The sequence below is a fragment of the Thunnus maccoyii genome, chromosome 4 (assembly GCF_910596095.1).
Source record: "Thunnus maccoyii chromosome 4, fThuMac1.1, whole genome shotgun sequence".
Classification (NCBI taxonomy): Eukaryota; Metazoa; Chordata; class Actinopteri; order Scombriformes; family Scombridae; genus Thunnus; species Thunnus maccoyii.
The window spans coordinates 33,329,351-33,350,324 of NC_056536.1; the positions used below are offsets into that span (position 1 = coordinate 33,329,351).

Genomic DNA, 20,974 nt, shown 5'->3' on the forward strand with positions numbered 1-20,974 from the left:
AGCAGGTGTTAATGCAATCTGTACAGCATGACCAAATGCATTAGAAAAAAAATCGGTCTAGTATATTGAAAGGTCACCTGGCACCACATTTTGTTTACATCTGCAGCAATGAAGCGTTATAAACCAGGAGAGTCCTGAGTTTGCATTTGTTGTAATGTAAATGTAATATTGAGGAGATTGTTTGAAGAAAAATGTGAAAAGGGACCACAAAATGGGGAAACATTTGCAAAACCAGCAGTTGCTCAAACTTCAATAGGGGAGGATGGGGTTGGTAGTCACACTTTTTAATCGCACTTTCATTTGAATTCCTCAAAAACTGTATTCTGAGTAGATTCTTTTTCAATATGTAGTGGAAGCCTACAGTGTCAGGTAGGAATGGAATGACTTTACTCTCAAAAGATGTGAACTGTCAAATACATCCTGTGCACTTGTGACAACCATCTCCATCATGGGGTTGGTAGTCACACAGTATGGGGTTGGTTGTCCCTATGTTATTTTAATGGGGAAAAACAAAAAATGGGGGCAATCTTAAAATGTTTAATTTCATTGAAATGCAACAACCTAACTCCTGCATTGAGAGAATATGAACAGGAAAGTGCATTTTTATTCCTTATACAACAATATTGTGCAGTTTCACCACTCTGACTGCCCTGAGCATTACATCTGGCAGAGTCTGAACAATAGTTTTCCTTCATACCTTTTAATGGTAATAATTGTTTTATTATAAACCCTTTGCGTAAAAACCTAGAAGAGAAAAACCAAAGAGCTGGATATTTACATTTATCTATATATACGTCCGGCGCAAAGCGGCGCCAAGCATGACGCAATTTTCTTTGCTATTTTAAGACTGACGCCGTCGTCATTTTCCCATCCAGCGCCCACATTGTTTAAATAGCAAATGCACTTGTGCCCATCAGAGATGAGGTGAAAGGAAGGATGTGTGATGATATCGTTCAAAGGAAGAGCTGGCGAAGTTCCTATTTTGAAGACGTTTATTAGACGATGGCCATCGGGTCCATTCCATGTACAAAGATGGTCTGGGCACCATACCACTGTCGATGCATAGCTTATATAGGGTTACACATCTGTATCTTATCACATGAATAACATAGGTTTTCCATGGGCACTAATTCAGTTGGGAGCCCTCCAATCAAGTGGTTGACAGCTACCTCACAACATATTATGTGTCACAACATACCACATCTGGAACAGTTCCAAGCTTGACCATGGACCCATTATTTGTATTTAAAAGGCCCCCCAGAAGGGCTATATCATATTTCATCAGGTGACATGCAGACTCTGGAATGTTTATGTCACATGTCCAACACCCAAAATCAGTAAAGTATATAGGGTCAGATAAAAATCATACTAACATGAGGTGTGGTCAGTTGCGTTGTTGGCCGTCGTTATCTTGAGGCAGCAGAGAGCATTTGTGCTAGGTGGGTGCACAACGTGCATAACTCTGCTTGTTACACACACACACACACACACACACACACACACACACACACACACACACACACACACACACACACACACACACACACACACACGACGTGCAGCAGCACACAAACATGCAAAGGATGACAAATGTGATTACAATGTGAAAGATTATTATTGTACATCATCATATTTTTAAAAATACATGTCATCATGGTTAGTCATGACATTTATCAGAATTAACTAATCGCAGTAATGATGGATAAAATAGTCTAATTATTTGACCAAATCGTGTCAGGCAACACACAAAGGTATTTAAATAGACGGACAACACCTCAGACACAGATCGACTTTCCTGCTGCATCAATACATGAGGAAATAAATAAGGTGAAAACAATGATTAAACTAAAGGAGGAAATAAATCTGCACAGCTTCTAGTATCAGAACCTTGGAAAGCTGATAACTATTGTATGATAATTCTTTACATTATTAAAATTAGTGATTTAATTTCTGAACAATATTTAATAAATATTCTTTAACATTTTTGAGATTACAGTGATCAGGTTTCCATACTTTCAGCAATTAAAACCCTGCTGATTTGAGCCGTTACTCCATGACTGAACAAAACGATTTTGAAAAAACCAAAGCTGTGATTAAAAAAATAAACCTTTTCAAAAAACAAACTAAAATACATTTGCAACAACTTAATGAACAGGATCTTAAACTGGTGGTCTGGGGCCAATAGAGGGTCCAGGAGTAGCAGGGGCCAGTCGGCTCGTTATGGATCGTGCGCTTTCACTTTGCGCACGAGCAGATCCGTTTCCTCTGCAGAGAAGCGCTCCTTCTTACTACTTGGCAAATGCACCATTATAATAGCAAGCGCATCTGGCTCTTAAAGGGAATGGGAGACGACACTCTCATTGGTTTATTGCATGTTACGCTGAAAACACACCCATGATTAATTAGGAGACTATGGACAACCCCTCTGAACCATGCACCTGGCGCATCGATCATTTTTCCGCTGTTAAAATAACAAAAGTGGATTTGGACACACCCTAAATGCACTTGCGCCATGTGCTTCAGACTGTGCACTTTAGATCGTTAAAATAGGGCCCTAAAAGTCCTTTCACATCAATGTCAGGTGGTTTATTCCTGAAATGATCTTGTAGGGAACCTCTGACTCTAATTCTAAAAATTTTCCATCGCTTAAGCTTTGACTGCCGCTCTTTTAATGACGTCATCCCACTGTTTCCTCTTCTTCTGCAACGGTTTAATAGCACCAACTGGAGAATTAGTGCCACCTGCTGTTTATCTGCTAATATTCACACAATGGGAGTGGATATAAAAGGGAATTAATTCAATCTTTCTATTGCTGATATTCTGGAAATTTGCACTAAATTGGATGGAAACCTATACAGTCTCACCAAAAAAGTTTGTTTTTTCTCTGAATGATGAAGCAAGTCAAAAGAAACATTAAAAAATAATGCTGCTAGATGTTATGGATACTACAAGACCTTGTTAGTTTCTTAATATCGGAAAAATTAAAAAACAGTTAAGGATTATTAGAACAATTTCATGTGTTCTCACTAAATGTGATCTGTAACATACTCACAGTTTGAAATGCTTTGCAGAATGAAGAAATTGAGATGCAGCAGCGGCAGGTAAATCAGTCTATCAGTCTATCAATCTTCCTACCTACCTACCTATATTCCAGTTCCTCATGAGCAAGATGTTTTATTTCATTTGAGTGAACCTGTAACCATTTGACTATCACCCTCAGTTCAGGAGCATTTCACACACGCACCCACATATGCAAGCAATAATGTTAACGTAACAACAGGATTAAGGTTAGGAATCTAAAAGTAGAGATCATGTAACAGAGAACAGAGTTGGGGTAACTACTTATCAAAGAGGAAAGCAGTGATTTGATTTTGAAGCTGGTGACATAAGAGAGGCCATGGTATACAGAGAAAAGATCTGTTTTCAGCCTTTCTCCCAAATGTTTAGTGGTATTTTATTCCAAAGGAGAGGAGCTTAGTGGGCAAAAGCTCAACCAACAAAAGATTTTTTAAATCAAGGAACAGTGAAGTAACCAGCACCAAGAGAACATAAAGGATGTGACGGAGTAATAAGGCTGGAAATAAACAAAGGAGCAAGGAGCTAGGCCTTTGTCTTCATTGAAAAAGATATCAAAAGAGCCGGGCTGCATAAAAGATGATGTAAACTGGGGGTTCCCAGACCCCAGTCCTCAGACCAGAACATTTATTTGGAAAAAAGCTGAATAATGATTATATAACTTTGTAGTTATATTATGGCTTTGTTGGCTTCCCAGTTCTGCACCAGCGCCTCATGAAAGCAAAGCACTATTACTACTACTACTACTACTACTAATACTACTATTACAGCTAGTACTATTACTACTACTGTTACATTTTAACTACTACTGTAAAGCAACTGACATTTTATTCTTATTTGGCACTAGACTTTCCTCTTGAACTGTTAATCTCATCCACGGATGTATGTAATGTTTTATGGGATGGAGGTTATGTGTTTTGTTTTTTCTTGTGTATCTTGACTGTTATGCTGTGATTGTTTGTTGTTCTGTCATGAACACATGCAGTTAAATTTATAATAACTAAGTCGTTTGGCAATAAAGTATTGAATCTAGGGCTATTATAGGCTATTTTAGGGTTAAATACCTTGAACTTGGCTCCATCTGTGCTGCGTTTTAGTCCTCACTCACTGTAATGCAAACCTCTCTCTCTCTCTCTCTCAAGGCAGGAACATCAAGGCAGCAGGTGGGTGCTTTATTTGAGGAGGGGCTTTATATTTATTTATTTCTTATTTATTTACAGCTATGGTTATTATTATGATATTGGTAACATCATTTTATAAAAGATACAATTATACTATTAATATTATATTATTGAAACTCACAGATACTCACTTAATAACCATGTGGTGTGATCATGGTTATAAAAAACAGTCTTGACCAACAGTTGGAAACAGGAAGTAAACAGTAATCTCTCGTGTTAAAGTCTGATGTTTTGTTGATCCTTCCATCCATCCGTCCATCCTGACCTCCTCCATACATGGACTTTGTTGCTCTATAATAATAACACCTGACTTCCTCCTTTGCTCATAATTACTACAGATACTAGAGGGCAATGTTGTTTGTATGTGGATATGTCGTTTTTGGGTGCTTGTATAAAATGGCTGATTTAGACGTTTTTCTTTGGAGGACTGTCTCTAACCCTAACACTCTTCTTGGCTGGACTGCAACAGCAGAGCCACCCCTACAACTGCGGTTGTCTGTGACTGACTGACTGACTGACTGACTGACTGAGTAGCTGAGTAGCTAAGTGATGAAATTACACCATTGGTTGGCAGAAGGCAGCCAAAACTGGCCAAAGGCCGCTGAAGCTAAGTATCCCAGAATGCATTTTGCACCATCAGGCAGCAATGGCAGAGATTAAATTAAAGATTTAATATTTTTTTATAATGTCACGATTACCTACTGAAGGGGACTGTCATTAGACATTTACGTGAGAAGAGAGGATTTGTGTGCCATCGTCAGTGTAACTTATTGTCTACGTACGCATGTTACATAAATAAAATAAAATCAATATAATAAATACATTAATGAATGCAAACTTTACACACATGAAACACACTGTACTGGGGTCATTTACACGTAGCGTTAATGATTAACTTGATAGTTACTGCATTAAAATTATTTTTCGGGTTGTGAGTAAGTGAAATAATATATATAGCATATGAAAACCCTAAATCTTAACTCCACCTGTTTATGTGTTTTTGTGTGTACAGCAACTTGAGTTACAACTTCTGTATGACAAGTGCTAAACAAATAAATACCCTTAAACTAACATAAAAACAAACATCTTAAAAATGCTGGTGTTGTCCATGTCTGATGGTAACCAGGCAACGTACAAATTAAAAGCGTTTCATACACAGTCCAGCAATATACAAGGTTTTGACCTTGTTGTTTTTAGTTATCTAGGAACTTTTTTAACTTGTGTGTAAATCATCTTTGAGTGTCTTGAGTATCTTTCTACAAATATAACAAATCATGCAATGTATTATTATTACAGCTAACAAGTTAATTAGCTATCTAATCAGCAAATTGTCACTGAACGACTGGAGCTCATTTAATAAGTGAAGGAGCAACAGCACAAATGTTTTTGTTGGTATATAACAAAGAAACATCAGCAGGAAATATAACGTATAAAGATTTCTCAGTTTCAAGAATAAGGCCTTCACTGAAGTTCCCATAAAAAGAAACACTGATGACTACTTTACTTTCGATTGTATTCTATATAGATCCTACGTAATTATTTTACACCAATACAGTTAAACTTTTTCTATATAGTGTTTAAAACACAATAATTAGTGTTTTTCACAGAGCTGTAACAGACCACACATTGTACAAATGACAGTGAGCAGAAAAATAAAACAAGAATCATGTGACACCAATCTCATGTGATCTCACTAAATGTGTTTTCTGTCATCACTCACTGTGTTAAATGCTTTGCAGGAGGAAAGAAGTCCAGCTCCATCACCACCAGAGGTAAATCTATCAGTCAATCTACTATTCCAGTTTCAGACCAATAATAATGATACAAATCTTGTAAATCACTTGTGGATCCTCCTCTTTTCACCACTGTGAGGCTGACTGACATGTGATCAGTACAGAGGTCACTAAAGGTCGCTGCTCCGTCACTTTTCACTCTGACATGCAAACAGTAGAGTTTAATCAGGAGGTTCTGACTTTGACTGTAGCTGCTCTATCAGCCCCGACTGAAAGTGAGGTTTACATACTAATCAATTGTTTGATATGACAATCAATCAAAGCCATTGGTCATGATGCTGTTGTGAGTCCATATATATATATATATACATAATGTTTGGACTTATTCTGGAGAAAACTTCTTTCCGTCTGAGATTAGTTTGAACTTTCCTCTTGCTTGACTCACAATCTGTTATTTACTCACCTTTTCCTGCTTAGACAGGTTGTCCATTATGTTTGATAAATGCTGTTTGCTATTGATTTCATTTACTGATATGTCAGATGTTCTAGTCTTTGTTTTAGTTTCTTTATTGATAATTTCTTTCAAATGATTTGATCAGTGATATAATTACTGTATTAGATAGATGCATATTGATGATTGCATTTTATTGACTACTAAAGAATAATTTAGGTTCAGATCATTTACAGTTAAATATTGAAGCTGTTTTGATTTTCATTTAAACATTAAGTTTGATTGCATTTTATTTATTCAGTTTATATTTTTATGCCGCATCTTGATTGTTCATTTTGAATTGATTTAAGAACATATTTACATCTTGATTTTGCCTTTTTAAGTTTTCCATCATTTGCATCTGTAATAAGTGATTGATTCAATTTTGATTGAGTCAAACTCTATAGAGTTTTAATGCCATTGATTAAGATCTGTATTGTATTATGGATAATGGGACAAATATATGGTTGAAAAATAAAATACTTTAATACTACAGTAATTTCAATTTAAAAATTTTTAATTTCATCATAAAGCATTCAGCAGCGATTACATTTCACAATTAGGTAGTAAGTTGCCCATGAAGTTTAAATAATTGCTGCCTTTCTTTGCTTCTATACAATGTAAGTGAGAGTCTGATTTTGCATAGTTTGATTTATACAGTGTTTTCAGTCGGTCAAAAACAATTCAGGAGAACTGATGAGGACAAAGAGCTGGAGCACATTAACATACAACATGATTTTAAAAACATAAAAACAGTAAATAAATAAATAAATAAATAAATAAGGGAGAAGGGCTGGGTGTTTGTGATATCAGAAGGATGTTCAGCATTTGTCAAGATTGGACCGAAAGGATCAAATTATGACAGTTAGATGAGTCATTTCGTTTTCCAAAAAAATGTATCCACTGATTTACAGATGTTTCTTTCACAATGTAAGTCTATGGGAAAAAGTCTTTTTGGGCCCAATAGCATCATGTGACCTTGTAATTACACAGTTTGGCTTCAAAGCCTGATGCTCTTCCTGTATCCAGTTCTCTTTATACATCTATAGGCTGGAGTGGAAAAAATTAACCACTATATATGGATGTCTAACCAGTGTTGATGGTAGATGTAGTCAAATGACGCAATAAATTCCTAAGCGTGTGCCATATTGACCGAGAAGTAGGTCCCCCACTAGGAAAAATTTAGGACTAGGGTAATGGGGACTGGACTTGGACTGGACTCTGACTCTTCTTTGGTGACTTGGACTTGAACACTGGGGGCTCGAGACTCGACTCAGGCTTGAGATTTAGTGGCTCGACTACAACACTGGCAACCCCCCCACCCCCACCAAACCAAATACAGGGGTTTGGGAGGTTTGGGGGTTGTTTGTCTTTTTGTGTGTGTCATTGTTACCCCTTCTTTTCATATTTTGGTGTTTGTATTTTGTTTTAATTATTATACATATGTATCAACTGATAAACATATCAATTAAAACAATAAGGATTTAACAAATTAAATGGTTTTAATCCAGACAGAGATTTCACCAGTGAGACTAAACTGAGGTTGAACCATAGCAGCAGTTTACAGCCTTCCATTGGTTATTCTGCTGCCAATCCAACTTGTCTGTGCTCCCATTGGCTTGTTTTACTGCCTCTGTCTCTTTTCTTTTTCTCTTGTGTATGCTCGTTGTTACCTCTCGGGCAGTTTAACAGAGTGGGGCACATGCCTCTGTCCCGCTCAGCAAGTCAGAGCCCAGAAGCCCCACCCCACTATGACTTGACAGTGTTTGTATCAAACAGCCCATACTGCACTCAGACACGGAGCTCAGTGGCTCGCTGATCGCTTGTTTATTCAAAGTTTATTAATTTTAAATGTGTTGTGTGGCCAAATGGCACCAAGTGTTTGAGAGTGTTTGTCTCCACAGTAAATCACCTGTTAAGTGTTTGATGGTTGTTTATTTGTGCTTTAGAATGTAACTGCTGTGAAACAATCAGAATATAACATTGTATTTCTGTCATTCACAGGCTTTCTCTCTCTGAGAAAACTTTCCAGCCTGTCTCTCTGTCGCTCACTCGTGATCTCAGCTTGCTCTCCCTCTCTCTCACTTTTTTCATCTTTCTTAAAATGAGCCAGGAAACCCACCACAAAGCCAAACTTTTAACGTTATCAAACGAAGAGAGTTGTCATCCCCTCTTCTCTTTCATGGCAAGTTGTACAGCTCTGATCATGACATGCATTAGCAGAGCCCCAGAAGCCCCGCCCTGCTGCTGCAAAGTGGAGCTGATCACTTGTTTACTCAGAGTTTAAGTTTATTAACATTAATCATGCACTGTGTCCAAATAGCATCAAATTTAAAACTGTACTCCCAAGCAATGCACCTGACCAGTGTGGAGTCGATCAGATGAAGTGTTTAAGAGATACGTGAAGGACAAACACACAGACATACAGAGATTCCTCCATTTAGTAGATAGATTTTAAAAAAATCACTGGAAAAAAGAAGACTATATCGAATTAAAGGATTTATATTTATATCTCAGCAGGACTTATAAAAGTTTGTTCATGTGTTTATCTCCAGTAGATTCAACTACTGTAATGGTGTATTCACAGGTTGATCAGACAGCTGAGGGAAACTCATCAGTTTCTCCAGCACAGACACACAAGTTGAGTGTTGCAGTTAGATAAATGATCATACAAAATAATCATACAGCATTGCCCCTCCCCTTTGTGTGTTTTTTTTCTTCAAAACAGAAAATGAAAGTATTCCAACAAGTGAACAATAACACATATACTTCAGGCTTTTATTCAGTGCAGAGTGTAGGTGTGAGTAGATGCAAGATGCAGAGTTTTAAAATAGTACTGCAAGAGCTTTTTAAAAGAATTCCTCCAACTGCTAACATCTACATCGCCATGATTTTTATTTTTTGCTATCATGTTCTTTTAGGGAAGGACTTTGCCTGCAGTTGCCAACCACAACAAACTCAGTGTGATTTATACATGCTTGTGCCACCTCTGGTCTTAACTTTCTTTATACTCTGGACAGACGAGGCGTTGAAGAGATACTGGAGATATTTTTTGTCAACGTGCAAGACACGTCTTTGTGGTGCTTTATTGTCTCAGACTTTCCAGGGATTTTTGGTTGGTCTGCTGTGGAATGCATCTGTGCTCATCGATGGAGACTGGTGGGTTTGCTGTAAGAATGATCAGTCTGAGCAACACCCACAGTTAGCCTGCAAAAAGACAAACATCACAGCTGAGGAACGAGCAATCATCATTGAACTGAAAAATCAGTCATGGGTAGGTTTTCCTTTCTTTCTTTGACAATAATAATAATGATAATATTAAATTTTAATGTATTACATTATTGTACTACAAAATGCTCTCCAGAAAAGGGAAGTAAAGTAATAATGCCAGAAGAGTAAAAGAATATTCTATAATAGTATGACGAAACAGACATTTGTGTCAGAGCAAAGGTGCCAGAACAAAAGCTCGATCACTTCTTGATTTTAATTCTCAAACAAATGCATTCACAGAGTGATTCCTTTTCAATAGCAATCCCTACTTTATGGGGTTGTGCCTAAAATGAAAAAGATTGCTAGAATTGTGCCAGTCTTTAGGTCTGGTGATAAAATTGATATGCACAAGTCCTGATTTATATCTGTATTGCTTACTCTCTCCAAAGTGCTGCAGAGAATAGTGTATAGTAGACTTAGTGATTACTTTGATAAATCAAATATTTTTGTCCTATCACAGTATGACTTCAGAAAAAAGAGCACCGCTTGTGTGGCGATTCTTGATCTCATTGAAAAAAATCAGTTAAACTATTGATAAAGGCAACTGCACCATTGAAATTTTCCTTGATTTATCAAAAGCATTTGACACTATTGACTTTGAAATTCTTTCTAAACAAACTACAGCACTATGGTGTCAGAGGCACAGCACTCAGTTGGATTAGAATCTATATGTATGAGAGGAAGCAATGTGAACAGTATATGTAGAAGGTCACAAATCTCAAAGTAAAACCATTAGATATGGTTAAGGGCTGTTTCTCTTCATGCTGTATATAAATGATTTAGTGAATTCCTCTAGTGTTCAACATAAAGTATTATTCACTGATGATACAAATTTATTCTTATCACACAAAAATCTAAATGACCTGCAAAATAATCTAAATGAGGAATTGGTTAAGGTGGATACATAGTTTAAATGTAATGAATTGTCGTTAAATATAAGTAAGACAAATTTAATTGTTTTTCACTCCAATAGAAATAGAAATAATGTTGAAAATGTACAGAGACGTTGGAAGTAGGTGCAGGGGGGGAACAGCACCCCCCACACCCCTCATAATAATAAAGCTGCTTTGTGAACATTGAAATCTTACTTTCTAGTTTTCTTAATAGTTGTGTACTTCTCAAATTATTTAAAGTTAAAGCCTTGGGTCGGGCTCGTTAATAGCTCAGTCTAATCAGCACCCCCTTACAGAAAGTAGTTCCAACGTCCCTGAACAAGTTTGTATAAAAATCAAAGGTCAGGTTATGGAGAGGGTGGTCCACCAAATTCCTGGGGGTCAATATTAATGAACTGATGAAGAAAGTTGTTTAAATATGTTGATTTATTTTTCATGTTGAGGCTTTCTCTTCTAGCTTTATGTCAGTCTTTATCTGAATCTCATATACAGTACTGTAATGTTGTATAGTGCAATACTTTTCCTAAATATTTTGAAGAACTACAGAGTTTACATAAGAAAGTTGTACGTGCCATATCATGGTCCAAGGTAAATGCTCTCCACTCTACTGACCCTCTTTTCCACAGCTTCAGTCTTCTGAAGCTTACTGAATGTAATATTTCTCATAATGCTTGTATAATGTCTAATGTTGTATATATGCTCAGTGACAGACTTTGTGACCTGATTCTGACTTACCTTCCCTCACATACACCACAGGTGTGGAATGAGCTTGATAACACTGAAAAAATGAGCAGCTGCTGCTAAAATATATTTCAGCTTGAATACCCTTAACACCTGGGGACTTCTAAAGTAGTTACTCTACTCTGAAATTGCCATACCACTTGCCATATGTCTGTATTGTATCTTACCTATTTAATCAATGTTTAGACTGATGGAATAAATGTCTTATGACCATTGAGTACTTTTAGGGTCTTGGGTTAGTCTTAGGTGTTTTGTAGGTTTTAAATGTTACTGTATAATACATGCACTTTTTTAAAATCTATACAACGTGTTAGTAAACATATATTTTAAATACTATCTGCTTAGTGTCTGGGCCCCTATTCTCAAGTTTCTGATAGTTTATCATGGAGATTTTTGAAACTTGTAAACTGAATATGTGGGAATAAATTAATGTTTATCTATTTATTTATTTTATTTGTAAGGAACCACGTACAGTATTAAACATAAATGTTAGTATGTTTGTAGCAATTCAAATGCATCAGGGAACTGTATCTTCTGCCAAAGGGAACTCAATGTGTATGATTGTCAAGGTCAGACATATCTGTAATAACAGCGGAACAGTCGAACATCTGTGATTAGTTCACATGCTGAGCTTCTACAGTCTTACCTAACATGAGCCAGCCTGAGGGCAGAGAGGAGAGTAGAGATATTATATTATAAAGCTGAAATGAAATTAGATCCTGCCAACAGCCTAATGCAGGGTAATTTTGTGATAGGTGTAAAGTGTAGGACTTATTGCAATTACACAATACTACTTTGATGATATATATTTGTACTTTTTTCTTTTTCAGATATACGGCTTGCTCACATGCATTTGTTTATCACTTTGTGCCTCTTTACCATCAGTTGTGGCATCAATATGCCCGAAATACTTAAAAGAAAAGTGGACATGTTGCAGGAGACAAGATCGACTTAACGAGGTGATTCTGGAACAGGAGGAAAATCTTCTGGAAGAGGCTTTGAAAAATGCAGTAAAACCGAGGTTGACTAAAGACTTCGATGGCTGCTTGGATTCAGGGCGATGGGAAAAGTGTTTTTATGTTGCTGACAATTTAATGGATGTACAGACTGGATCCAAGGACAAGGTAACTCAGAGAAACATCTCTTGGCCTCTATTTGATTTTTGATTTAGATTTTTCATCTATTAACCATTTAATTACTTTTATATTAAAAATATTAGTTAAAAATAATATATTAGGTAAAGTATATAATATGAATTTATACCTGCATTTTGTTTGAAACTACCAACTAATATTATACCTAAAGGGAACAAATGACACAAACAGCACCATATTTTGCATCTACCTGTGTAATGTGGTAGAATTTTGTATGTTCTTTATGTCTCTGTGTGTTTTTTACTGTGTTATCTCTTTCTTCGCCTTTTTCTTCTTCTCTGTCACTCACCCACATGTGTGCTTTGTTTTCTCTGTCTGTCTCTTCCCTCCTGTTGCTGTTTGTGGCTCTGACACATTCTTCACTTCATAATGTGAGCTGAACAAATGATCAGTTTAAAAATTTATATTTTGTTTATTTATTCATTTTTATTTATTTTATATTTACATTGTTTAACATCTTGACATATTTTCCCTGATTGAATGCTCTTGTTTGTGTAACATTTTGAAAATGTAATTTTCAATCTTTCAATTTAAACATTTTTCAATACATATTCTGTCAATATTCTTCCCCATATTGACATTAGTACACACACTGGAATGCTGGTAAAACTTCACGCAAGCAGTATTTCTTTGTAAACCAACAAATCATCTTTGTTTAATTTTGTTATAACCATGAAAGGTTTAAGTTCTAACATCAAGGCCTTCAGTAGATACTAATTTTTAGTTTAAATATTCCTCCAGGAACACTTTTTCAGAAAACATATTAACCATCCTATTGGCAAATATTCAATTGTAATGTGAATGTGGAAAGAACAAACAAATAAATGAACAGGCAGGGATTCAAAACTATCATGCAAAATTAATTATCAGTTAGAGGAGTAATACACACAGTATAATACTGTATACAGTATTCTTCCACAACAACCTAAACACTTCCTGTATTATTAATGTAATTCAGCCAGCTGTTGGGGGCCATGACGTGCAAAACACAACAACAAAACAACAAAACATCACAACAAAAGGAAAACACAACATTTCATGAAACACAAAATGTAGGAAGAACAACTGTGATTGGACAGAACGAAGTCACAACCCAATAGACTGTGAGGCTGACTGACATATGATCAGTACAGAGGTCACTAGAGGTCGCTGTTCCGTCACTTTACACTCTGACATGCAAACAGTAGAGTTTAATCAGGAGGTTCTGACTTTGACTGTAGCTGCTCTATCAGCCCCGACTGAAAGTGAGGTTTACGTACTACATATCAACATATCAATTGTTTGATCTTGCTGTCAATCAAGGCCATTGGTCATGATGCTGTTGTGAGTCCATAGTTGATGTCATTTTCACCAAAGAAGTTGTGAAGTATGTGTGGAGCGATGATGAGGAGACTGTAACCTTCCTCACATCAATACATGAAACTGACAGAAATGTCATATTTCCATCAGGTTTCCATCGCTTAAGCTTTGACTGCCGCTCTTTTAATGACGTCATCCCACTGTTTCCTCTTCTTCTGCAACGGTTTAATAGCACCAACTGGAGAATTAGTGCCACCTGCTGTTTATCTGCTAATATTCACACAATGGGAGTGGATGTAAAAGGGAATTAATTCAATCTTTCTATTGCTGATATTCTGGAAATTTGCACTAAATTGGATGGAAACCTATACAGTCTCACCAAAAAAGTTTGTTTTTGCTCTGAATGAGGAAGCAAGTCAAAAGAAACATTAAAAAATAATGCTGCTAGATGTTATGGATACTACAAGACCTTGTTAGTTTCTTAATATCGGAAAAATTAAAAAACATTTAAGGATTATTAGAACAATTTCATGTGTTCTCACTAAATGTGATCTGTAACATACTCACAGTTTGAAATGCTTTGCAGAATGAAGAAATTGAGCTGAAGGATGTACAGGTAAATCAATCTATCAGTCTATCAATCTTCCTACCTACCTACCTATATTCCAGTTCCTCATGAGCAAGATGTTTTATTTCATTTGAGTGAACCTGTAACCATTTGACTATCACCCTCAGTTCAGGAGCATTTCACACACGCACCCACATATGCAAGCGATAATGTTAATGTAACAACAGGATTAAGGTTAGGAATTTAAAAGTAGAGATCATGTAACAGAGAACAGAGTTGGGGTAACTACTTATCAAAGAGGAAAGCAGTGATTTGATTTTGAAGCTGGTGACATAAGAGAGGCCATGGTATACAGAGAAAAGATCTGTTTTCAGCCTTTCTCCCAAATGTTTAGTGGTATTTTATTCCAAAGGAGAGGAGCTTAGTGGGCAAAGGCTCAACCAACAAAAGATTTTTTAAATCAAGGAACAGTGAAGTAACCAGCACCAAGAGAACATAAAGGATGTGACGGAGTAATAAGGCTGGAAATAAACAAAGGAGCAAGGAGCTAGGCCTTTGTCTTCATTGAAAAAGATATCAAAAGAGCCGGGCTGCATAAAAGATGATGTAAACTGGGGGTTCCCAGACCCCGGTCCTCAGACCAGAACAGTTATTTGGAAAAAAGCTGAATAATGATAATATAACTTTGTAGTTATATTATGGCTTTGTTGGCTTCCCAGTTCTGCACCAGCGCCTCATGAAAGCAAAGCACTATTACTACTACTACTACTACTAATACTACTACTACAGCTAGTACTATTACTACTACTGTTACATTTTAACTACTACTGTAAAACAACTGACATTTTATTCTTATTTGGCACTAGACTTTCCTCTTGAACTGTTAATCTCATCCACGGATGTATGTAATGTTTCATGGGATGGAGGTTATGTGTTTTGTTTTTTCTTGTGTATCTTGACTGTTATGCTGTGATTGTTTGTTGTTCTGTCATGAACACATGCAGTTAAATTTATAATAGCTAAGTCGTTTGGCGATAAAGTATTGAATCTAGGGCTATTATAGGCTATTTTAGGGTTAAATACCTTGAACTTGGCTTCATCTGTGCTGCGTTTTAGTCCTCACTCACTGTAATGCAAACCTCTCTCTCTCTCTCTCTCTCTCAAGGCAGGAACATCAAGGCAGCAGGTGGGTGCTTTATTTGAGGAGGGGCTTTATATTTATTTATTTCTTATTTATTTACAGCTATGGTTATTATTATGATATTGGTAACATCATTTTATAAAACATACAATTATACTATTAATATTATATTATTGAAACTCACAGATACTCACTTAATAACCATGTGGTGTGATCATGGTTATAAAAAACAGTCTTGACTAACAGTTGGAAACAGGAAGTAAACAGTAATCTCTCGTGTTAAAGTCTGATGTTTTGTTGATCCTTCCATCCATCCGTCCATCCTGACCTCCTCCATACATGGACTTTGTTGTTCTATAATAATAACACCTGACTTCCTCCTTTGCTCATAATTACTACAGATACTAGAGGGCAATGTTGTTTGTATGTGGATATGTCGTTTTTGGGTGCTTGTATAAAATGGCTGATTTAGACGTTTTTCTTTGGAGGACTGTCTCTAACCCTAACACTCTTCTTGGCTGGACTGCAACAGCAGAGCCACCCCTACAACTGGGGTTGTCTGTGACTGACTGACTGACTGACTGAGTAGCTGAGTAGCTAAGTGATGAAATTACACCATTGGTTGGCAGAAGGCAGCCAAAACTGGCCAAAGGCCGCCGAAGCTAAGTATCCCAGAATGCATTTTGCACCATCAGGCAGCAATGGCAGAGATTAAATTAAAGATTTAATATTTTTTTATAATGTCACGATTACCTACCGAAGGAGACTGTCATTAGACATTTACGTGAGAAGAGAGGATTTGTGTGCCATCGTCAGTGTAACTTATTGTCTACGTACGCACGTTACATAAATAAAATAAAATCAATATAATAAATACATTAATGAATGCAAACTTTACACACATGAAACACACTGTACTGGGGTCATTTACACTTAGCGTTAATGATTAACTTGATAGTTACTGCATTAAAATTATTTTTCGGGTTGTGGGTAAGTGAAATAATATATATAGCATATGAAAACCCTAAATCTTAACTCCACCTGTTTATGTTTATCTTAAAAATGCTGGTGTTGTCCATGTCTGATGGTAACCAGGCAACGTACAAATTAAAAGCGTTTCATACACAGTCCAGCAATATACAAGGTTTTGACCTTGTTGTTTTTAGTTATCTAGGAACTTTTTTAACTTGTGTGTAAATCATCTTTGAGTGTCTTGAGTATCTTTCTACAAATATAACAAATCATGCAATGTATTATTATTATTACAGCTAACAAGTTAATTAGCTATCTAATCAGCAAATTGTCACTGAACGACTGGAGCTCATTTAATAAGTGAAGGAGCAACAGCACAAATGTTTTTGTTGGTATATAACAAAGAAACATCAGCAGGAAATATAACATATAAAGATTTCTCAGTTTCAAAAATAAGGCCTTCACTGAAGTTCCCATAAAAAGAAACACTGATGACTACTTTACTTTCGATTGTATTCTATATAGATCCTACGTAATTATTTTACACCAATACAGTTAACCTTTTTTTATATCATGTTTAAGACATATTAGTTTTTCACAGAGCTGTAACAGACCACACATGGTACAAATGACAGTGAGCAGAAAAATAAAAAAACAAGGATCATGTGACACCAATCTCATGTGTTCTCACTAAATGTGTTTTCTATCATCACTCACTGTGTGAAATGCTTTGCAGGAGGAAAGACGTCCACCTCCATCACCACCAGAGGTAAAAAAAAAAAAAAATATATATATATATATATATATATATTTTTTTTTTCTTTATTATATATTATTAAGTCTGGATTTATTCTGTAATGTATTCTGTGATGTGTTCCATGTGAGAACTGATTGACTGAAGTTGTGTTTTTCTAACAGAGGAAGCCCTTTATGCCGGGTTCATCAAACAGACAGTGAAAATTACTTCATCAATTTCTGGGAGAACTTTTGTCCATCTGAGATTGTTTTTAACTTTCTTTTGCTTGACTCACAATCTGTTATTTACTCACATTTTCTGACTTAGACAGATTATCCTTTATGTTTGATAAATGCTGTTTGTTATTGATCAATTTCATTTACTCATATGTCAGATGTTCTAGTCTTGATTTAGTTGCTTTATCAATAATTTCTTTCGAATGATTTGATCAGTGATGTAATAACTGTACTCGATAGATATATATTGATGATTGCATTTTATTGACTGCTTTACACTTGTTAAAAACATTCAGATCATTTTAAGTTAAACGTAGCTGTTTTGATTTTCATTTAAGCATTACCTTTTGTGACAAAATGGGTGAGAATACACCATTTGTCCCTACTTTCACCATCAATGCCACATAGCTCACAAATTTAACCACGCATGTTAATTGTTTGTTTAGCCATATGTTCATGATCAATCTGTGACTTGCAGACACATACACATACCGTTTGTGGTTTGCATTATGTTTGGTTACAGTTCACATACCAGAAACATTTTTAGTTAAAGTAAAACACCGACAAGTATTGTTAAGTTTAGTGATTGTTTATTGGGTTAGTTCAGCATTTCATAATTCAATCCTATTCTTTCTGTGCTACTTACCATACCCACCATGTGCTCCACAGACAAAAGGAGGAGGCACCCAACAATGGCCTTTACACTGGGTGACATCATTGGTGATGTCACTGGGTTGGATAATGTGAGGGGTGGTAGTAAATTATGTTAAGTAAGTTATTTACTGTGACTGTGATCTGTTTATGTATGGTTGCAAGTTTGTTATATGGTAAGCTATGGAAAAGTGTTTCGCCTTTGGGGTTGGTAAGATTGAATAACTTTATCTCTTACCTGTTTTTAGGAGAGACATGGGATGTACCTGCAGCAATGGTACAGCCCAGATTGACTCTGATGGACTGCTGATGGAAGGGTCTATTTAAGCAGTTGCTTTTTGGCTGTCGGGGGGTTAGTACATCAGTGTGTAGCTGTGTGCACATGATGATAGGTTAATATAAGTTCAATTGTTATGAGTTGAGTTTTGATCAGTTAGGCCAAGTTAACAATTTAGTTGTTTTTTTTGTTTTTGTACATCTTTTTTTTTGTTTTTGTTACATATGTAGCATGGTGCCACTTTTTCTTGTAAATAAACCACCTTGTGATACCTGGACAAGGTTTCCTGTGTCTGCCTCCTATCAAGTGACCAGCCACTCCCGACAGGCTACATCACACCTTTGACTGCATTTTATTTATTCAGTTTATATTTCATGCCATACCAATCATTTTTAGTTGATTTAAGAACATATTTACATCTTGATTTAAACCTTTAAGTTTTCCATCATTTGCATCTTTAATAACTGATTGGTTCAACTTTGATTGAGTCAAATTCTATAGATTTTTATGCCATTGATTAAGATCTGTATCATATTATGGATAATGGGACCAATATATGGTTTAAAAATAAAATACTGTAATGCTACTAAGTCAGTGGTATTTCATCATAAAGAATTCGGTAGGTAGATTCAGTCTCAAGGTTGAACTAAATCTTTATTTTACTCTTTATTGTCAAAATTGTGATAAATTGTGAGAATTACACGTGTAGATTTGGATAATTGCTGGTGCCCAAAATACAAAGCTGTCATCTGTATCTGAAAACAAGTCTTGATGAGTTAATGATGTCAACATTTGCAGACTCATAGGTTGAGGCCTTGTTGCTCTGACAGTAGAAGATGAATTGAAGAATGAAGAAACAGCTTTGAAGAAAAAAAACAGGCTTCTGTCAAAAAACAACAACAATCAAATTAAATACTAACTCAGTTATCTGTGTATGAAGAACAGGGCCCAGGTCCTGTATGCAGAAACATTGCAGTGTTTCTGGATGCTTGTTATTTATTGTAAGCAGATTACAACAGCAGAGAAACATGGTAGATAAGTACTATTTTAACTCTGAACAAGCTGTCAAAATATACAATAAAGAGAGCAACATGGTTATTGTGTTTTTCCTTCTTCCTCTTCTTCCTACTCTGCGTTATTGTGGACAGAGCGGAGGGTCACAACAGAGAGAAGAAGATGCTCACACGCTGCTCAGTGTGGACATGGTCCACCTTAAGCATAGCAGCATGGGAAGCATGTTATCATGTCTATGTTAGCATTTAGCCCAAAGTGCTGCTAAACAGCAATAATAATGATACATTTTATTTATACAGCACTTTCAAAGACGCTCAGAGACTCTTTACATAGATAAATGAATTCTCAAAAAGAAGCTAGACACAACAACAGAGCAGGAGGAAAGATATAGTGTTAAAGCACTTGGTGAAAAGTCAGAGGATCACCAATGTCATGAGGATTCACCATAAATTTTAATGGCAACATATCCAATTGTTGTTGAGATATTTCAGTCTGCAGTGAAGACATCTCTATGTCCATGCCGCTTGCCTGGCTAAAAACAAATAAAAGAACCTCTAAGTATCCAGAATAACTCTCAAAGTTCATGAAACTTGCATGAAGCAGCTCCTCAGAGAACCATCCTGGATCCTCCAGAGATTCACAGAACATGAAGTAAATACCAGGTTCAATCAAACTTTTTAACATGTTGTCACTTAAAATGAACTAATACACACATTCATACATTAGCAATAAAGACAAAATTTGAATTAGACTGACAAATCCTGCTGCATTTTGTTGGAAATTGGGTCTTAGATGTTCTGAGAACAGACCTCAGATGGCAGATGCACAGTAATAATGTCAGAATACTTAAAAAGTAAAAAAAAAAAAAAAAAAAAAAAAAAAATCAGATTAAACACTGGCCAACAAGTAGATCAATTAAAATCTGCAGCAAATGTTGACCATTAATGTGATTAATGCAAGGATGTCTCAAAATCAGTTTGTATTTATCTTGGGCAATTTGGGCAATCTTACAGTATCTGTTGTCCACAGCTGATTTATTCTGTATGACAAACTTCTCTTTCAGTTCATTAAGTTCATTTCTCTGATGGAAATGGAGGACAGTGCGATGAAGAGCAACACCCAACTCATTTCTGTTGGCTGCTCTGAGGCTCTCTGCCCCAGTGCTGAATATTAGCTAAGTTGGATAAACTCCTTTTGATTTGGTAGGTCATCAACGGCACTATTCACACTTCCCTCTCTACTGTCTGGTGTGTTTGACTTGTCAAGTATTTAACTGAGTTTTTATAACCGAACCATATAACCGGGACTCACACTTTTTATTTCTTTCCAGTTGTGTGGAAAAGTGATGTTTTCATATCACAGATGATGAACAAAGGCATTAAAATGTGTCTTATAGTTAAAACATGAGACTCAGTTGCTATTATAAAACATAAGTAGTGCTGAGTATTTATAAAAACAAAAAATATCCAGACATAAAGCATGAACCACAGGCACATAATCTTTATAAAGCATATATCCTGATTTGGGTGCAGCCCTGAAGCTT

General features: G+C 36.1%; 1 protein-coding gene across 3 annotated transcripts; it reads left to right on the top strand.

Moving 5' to 3' along the window:
- The first annotated feature begins 9,260 nt into the window (after positions 1-9,260).
- Positions 9,261-18,688, top strand: LOC121896030. Of its 3 annotated transcripts, XR_006095892.1 has the most exons (7): positions 9,261-9,753; positions 12,214-12,507; positions 14,423-14,452; positions 15,574-15,590; positions 17,254-17,286; positions 17,436-18,259; positions 18,389-18,688. XR_006095892.1 is itself a non-coding variant. In XM_042409659.1 (6 exons), the coding sequence occupies exons 1-6, from the start codon at positions 9,295-9,297 to the stop codon at positions 17,472-17,474; spliced, it is 876 nt and encodes a 291-aa protein (XP_042265593.1). In that variant the 5' UTR covers positions 9,261-9,294; the 3' UTR covers positions 17,475-18,688. The 3 variants fall into 3 exon arrangements, 2 of the variants coding, with proteins under 2 accessions (XP_042265593.1, XP_042265592.1); XM_042409659.1 differs by having other exon boundaries at positions 15,570-15,590; positions 17,436-18,688; XM_042409658.1 differs by having other exon boundaries at positions 17,436-18,688.
- Positions 18,689-20,974: the final 2,286 nt, after the last annotated feature.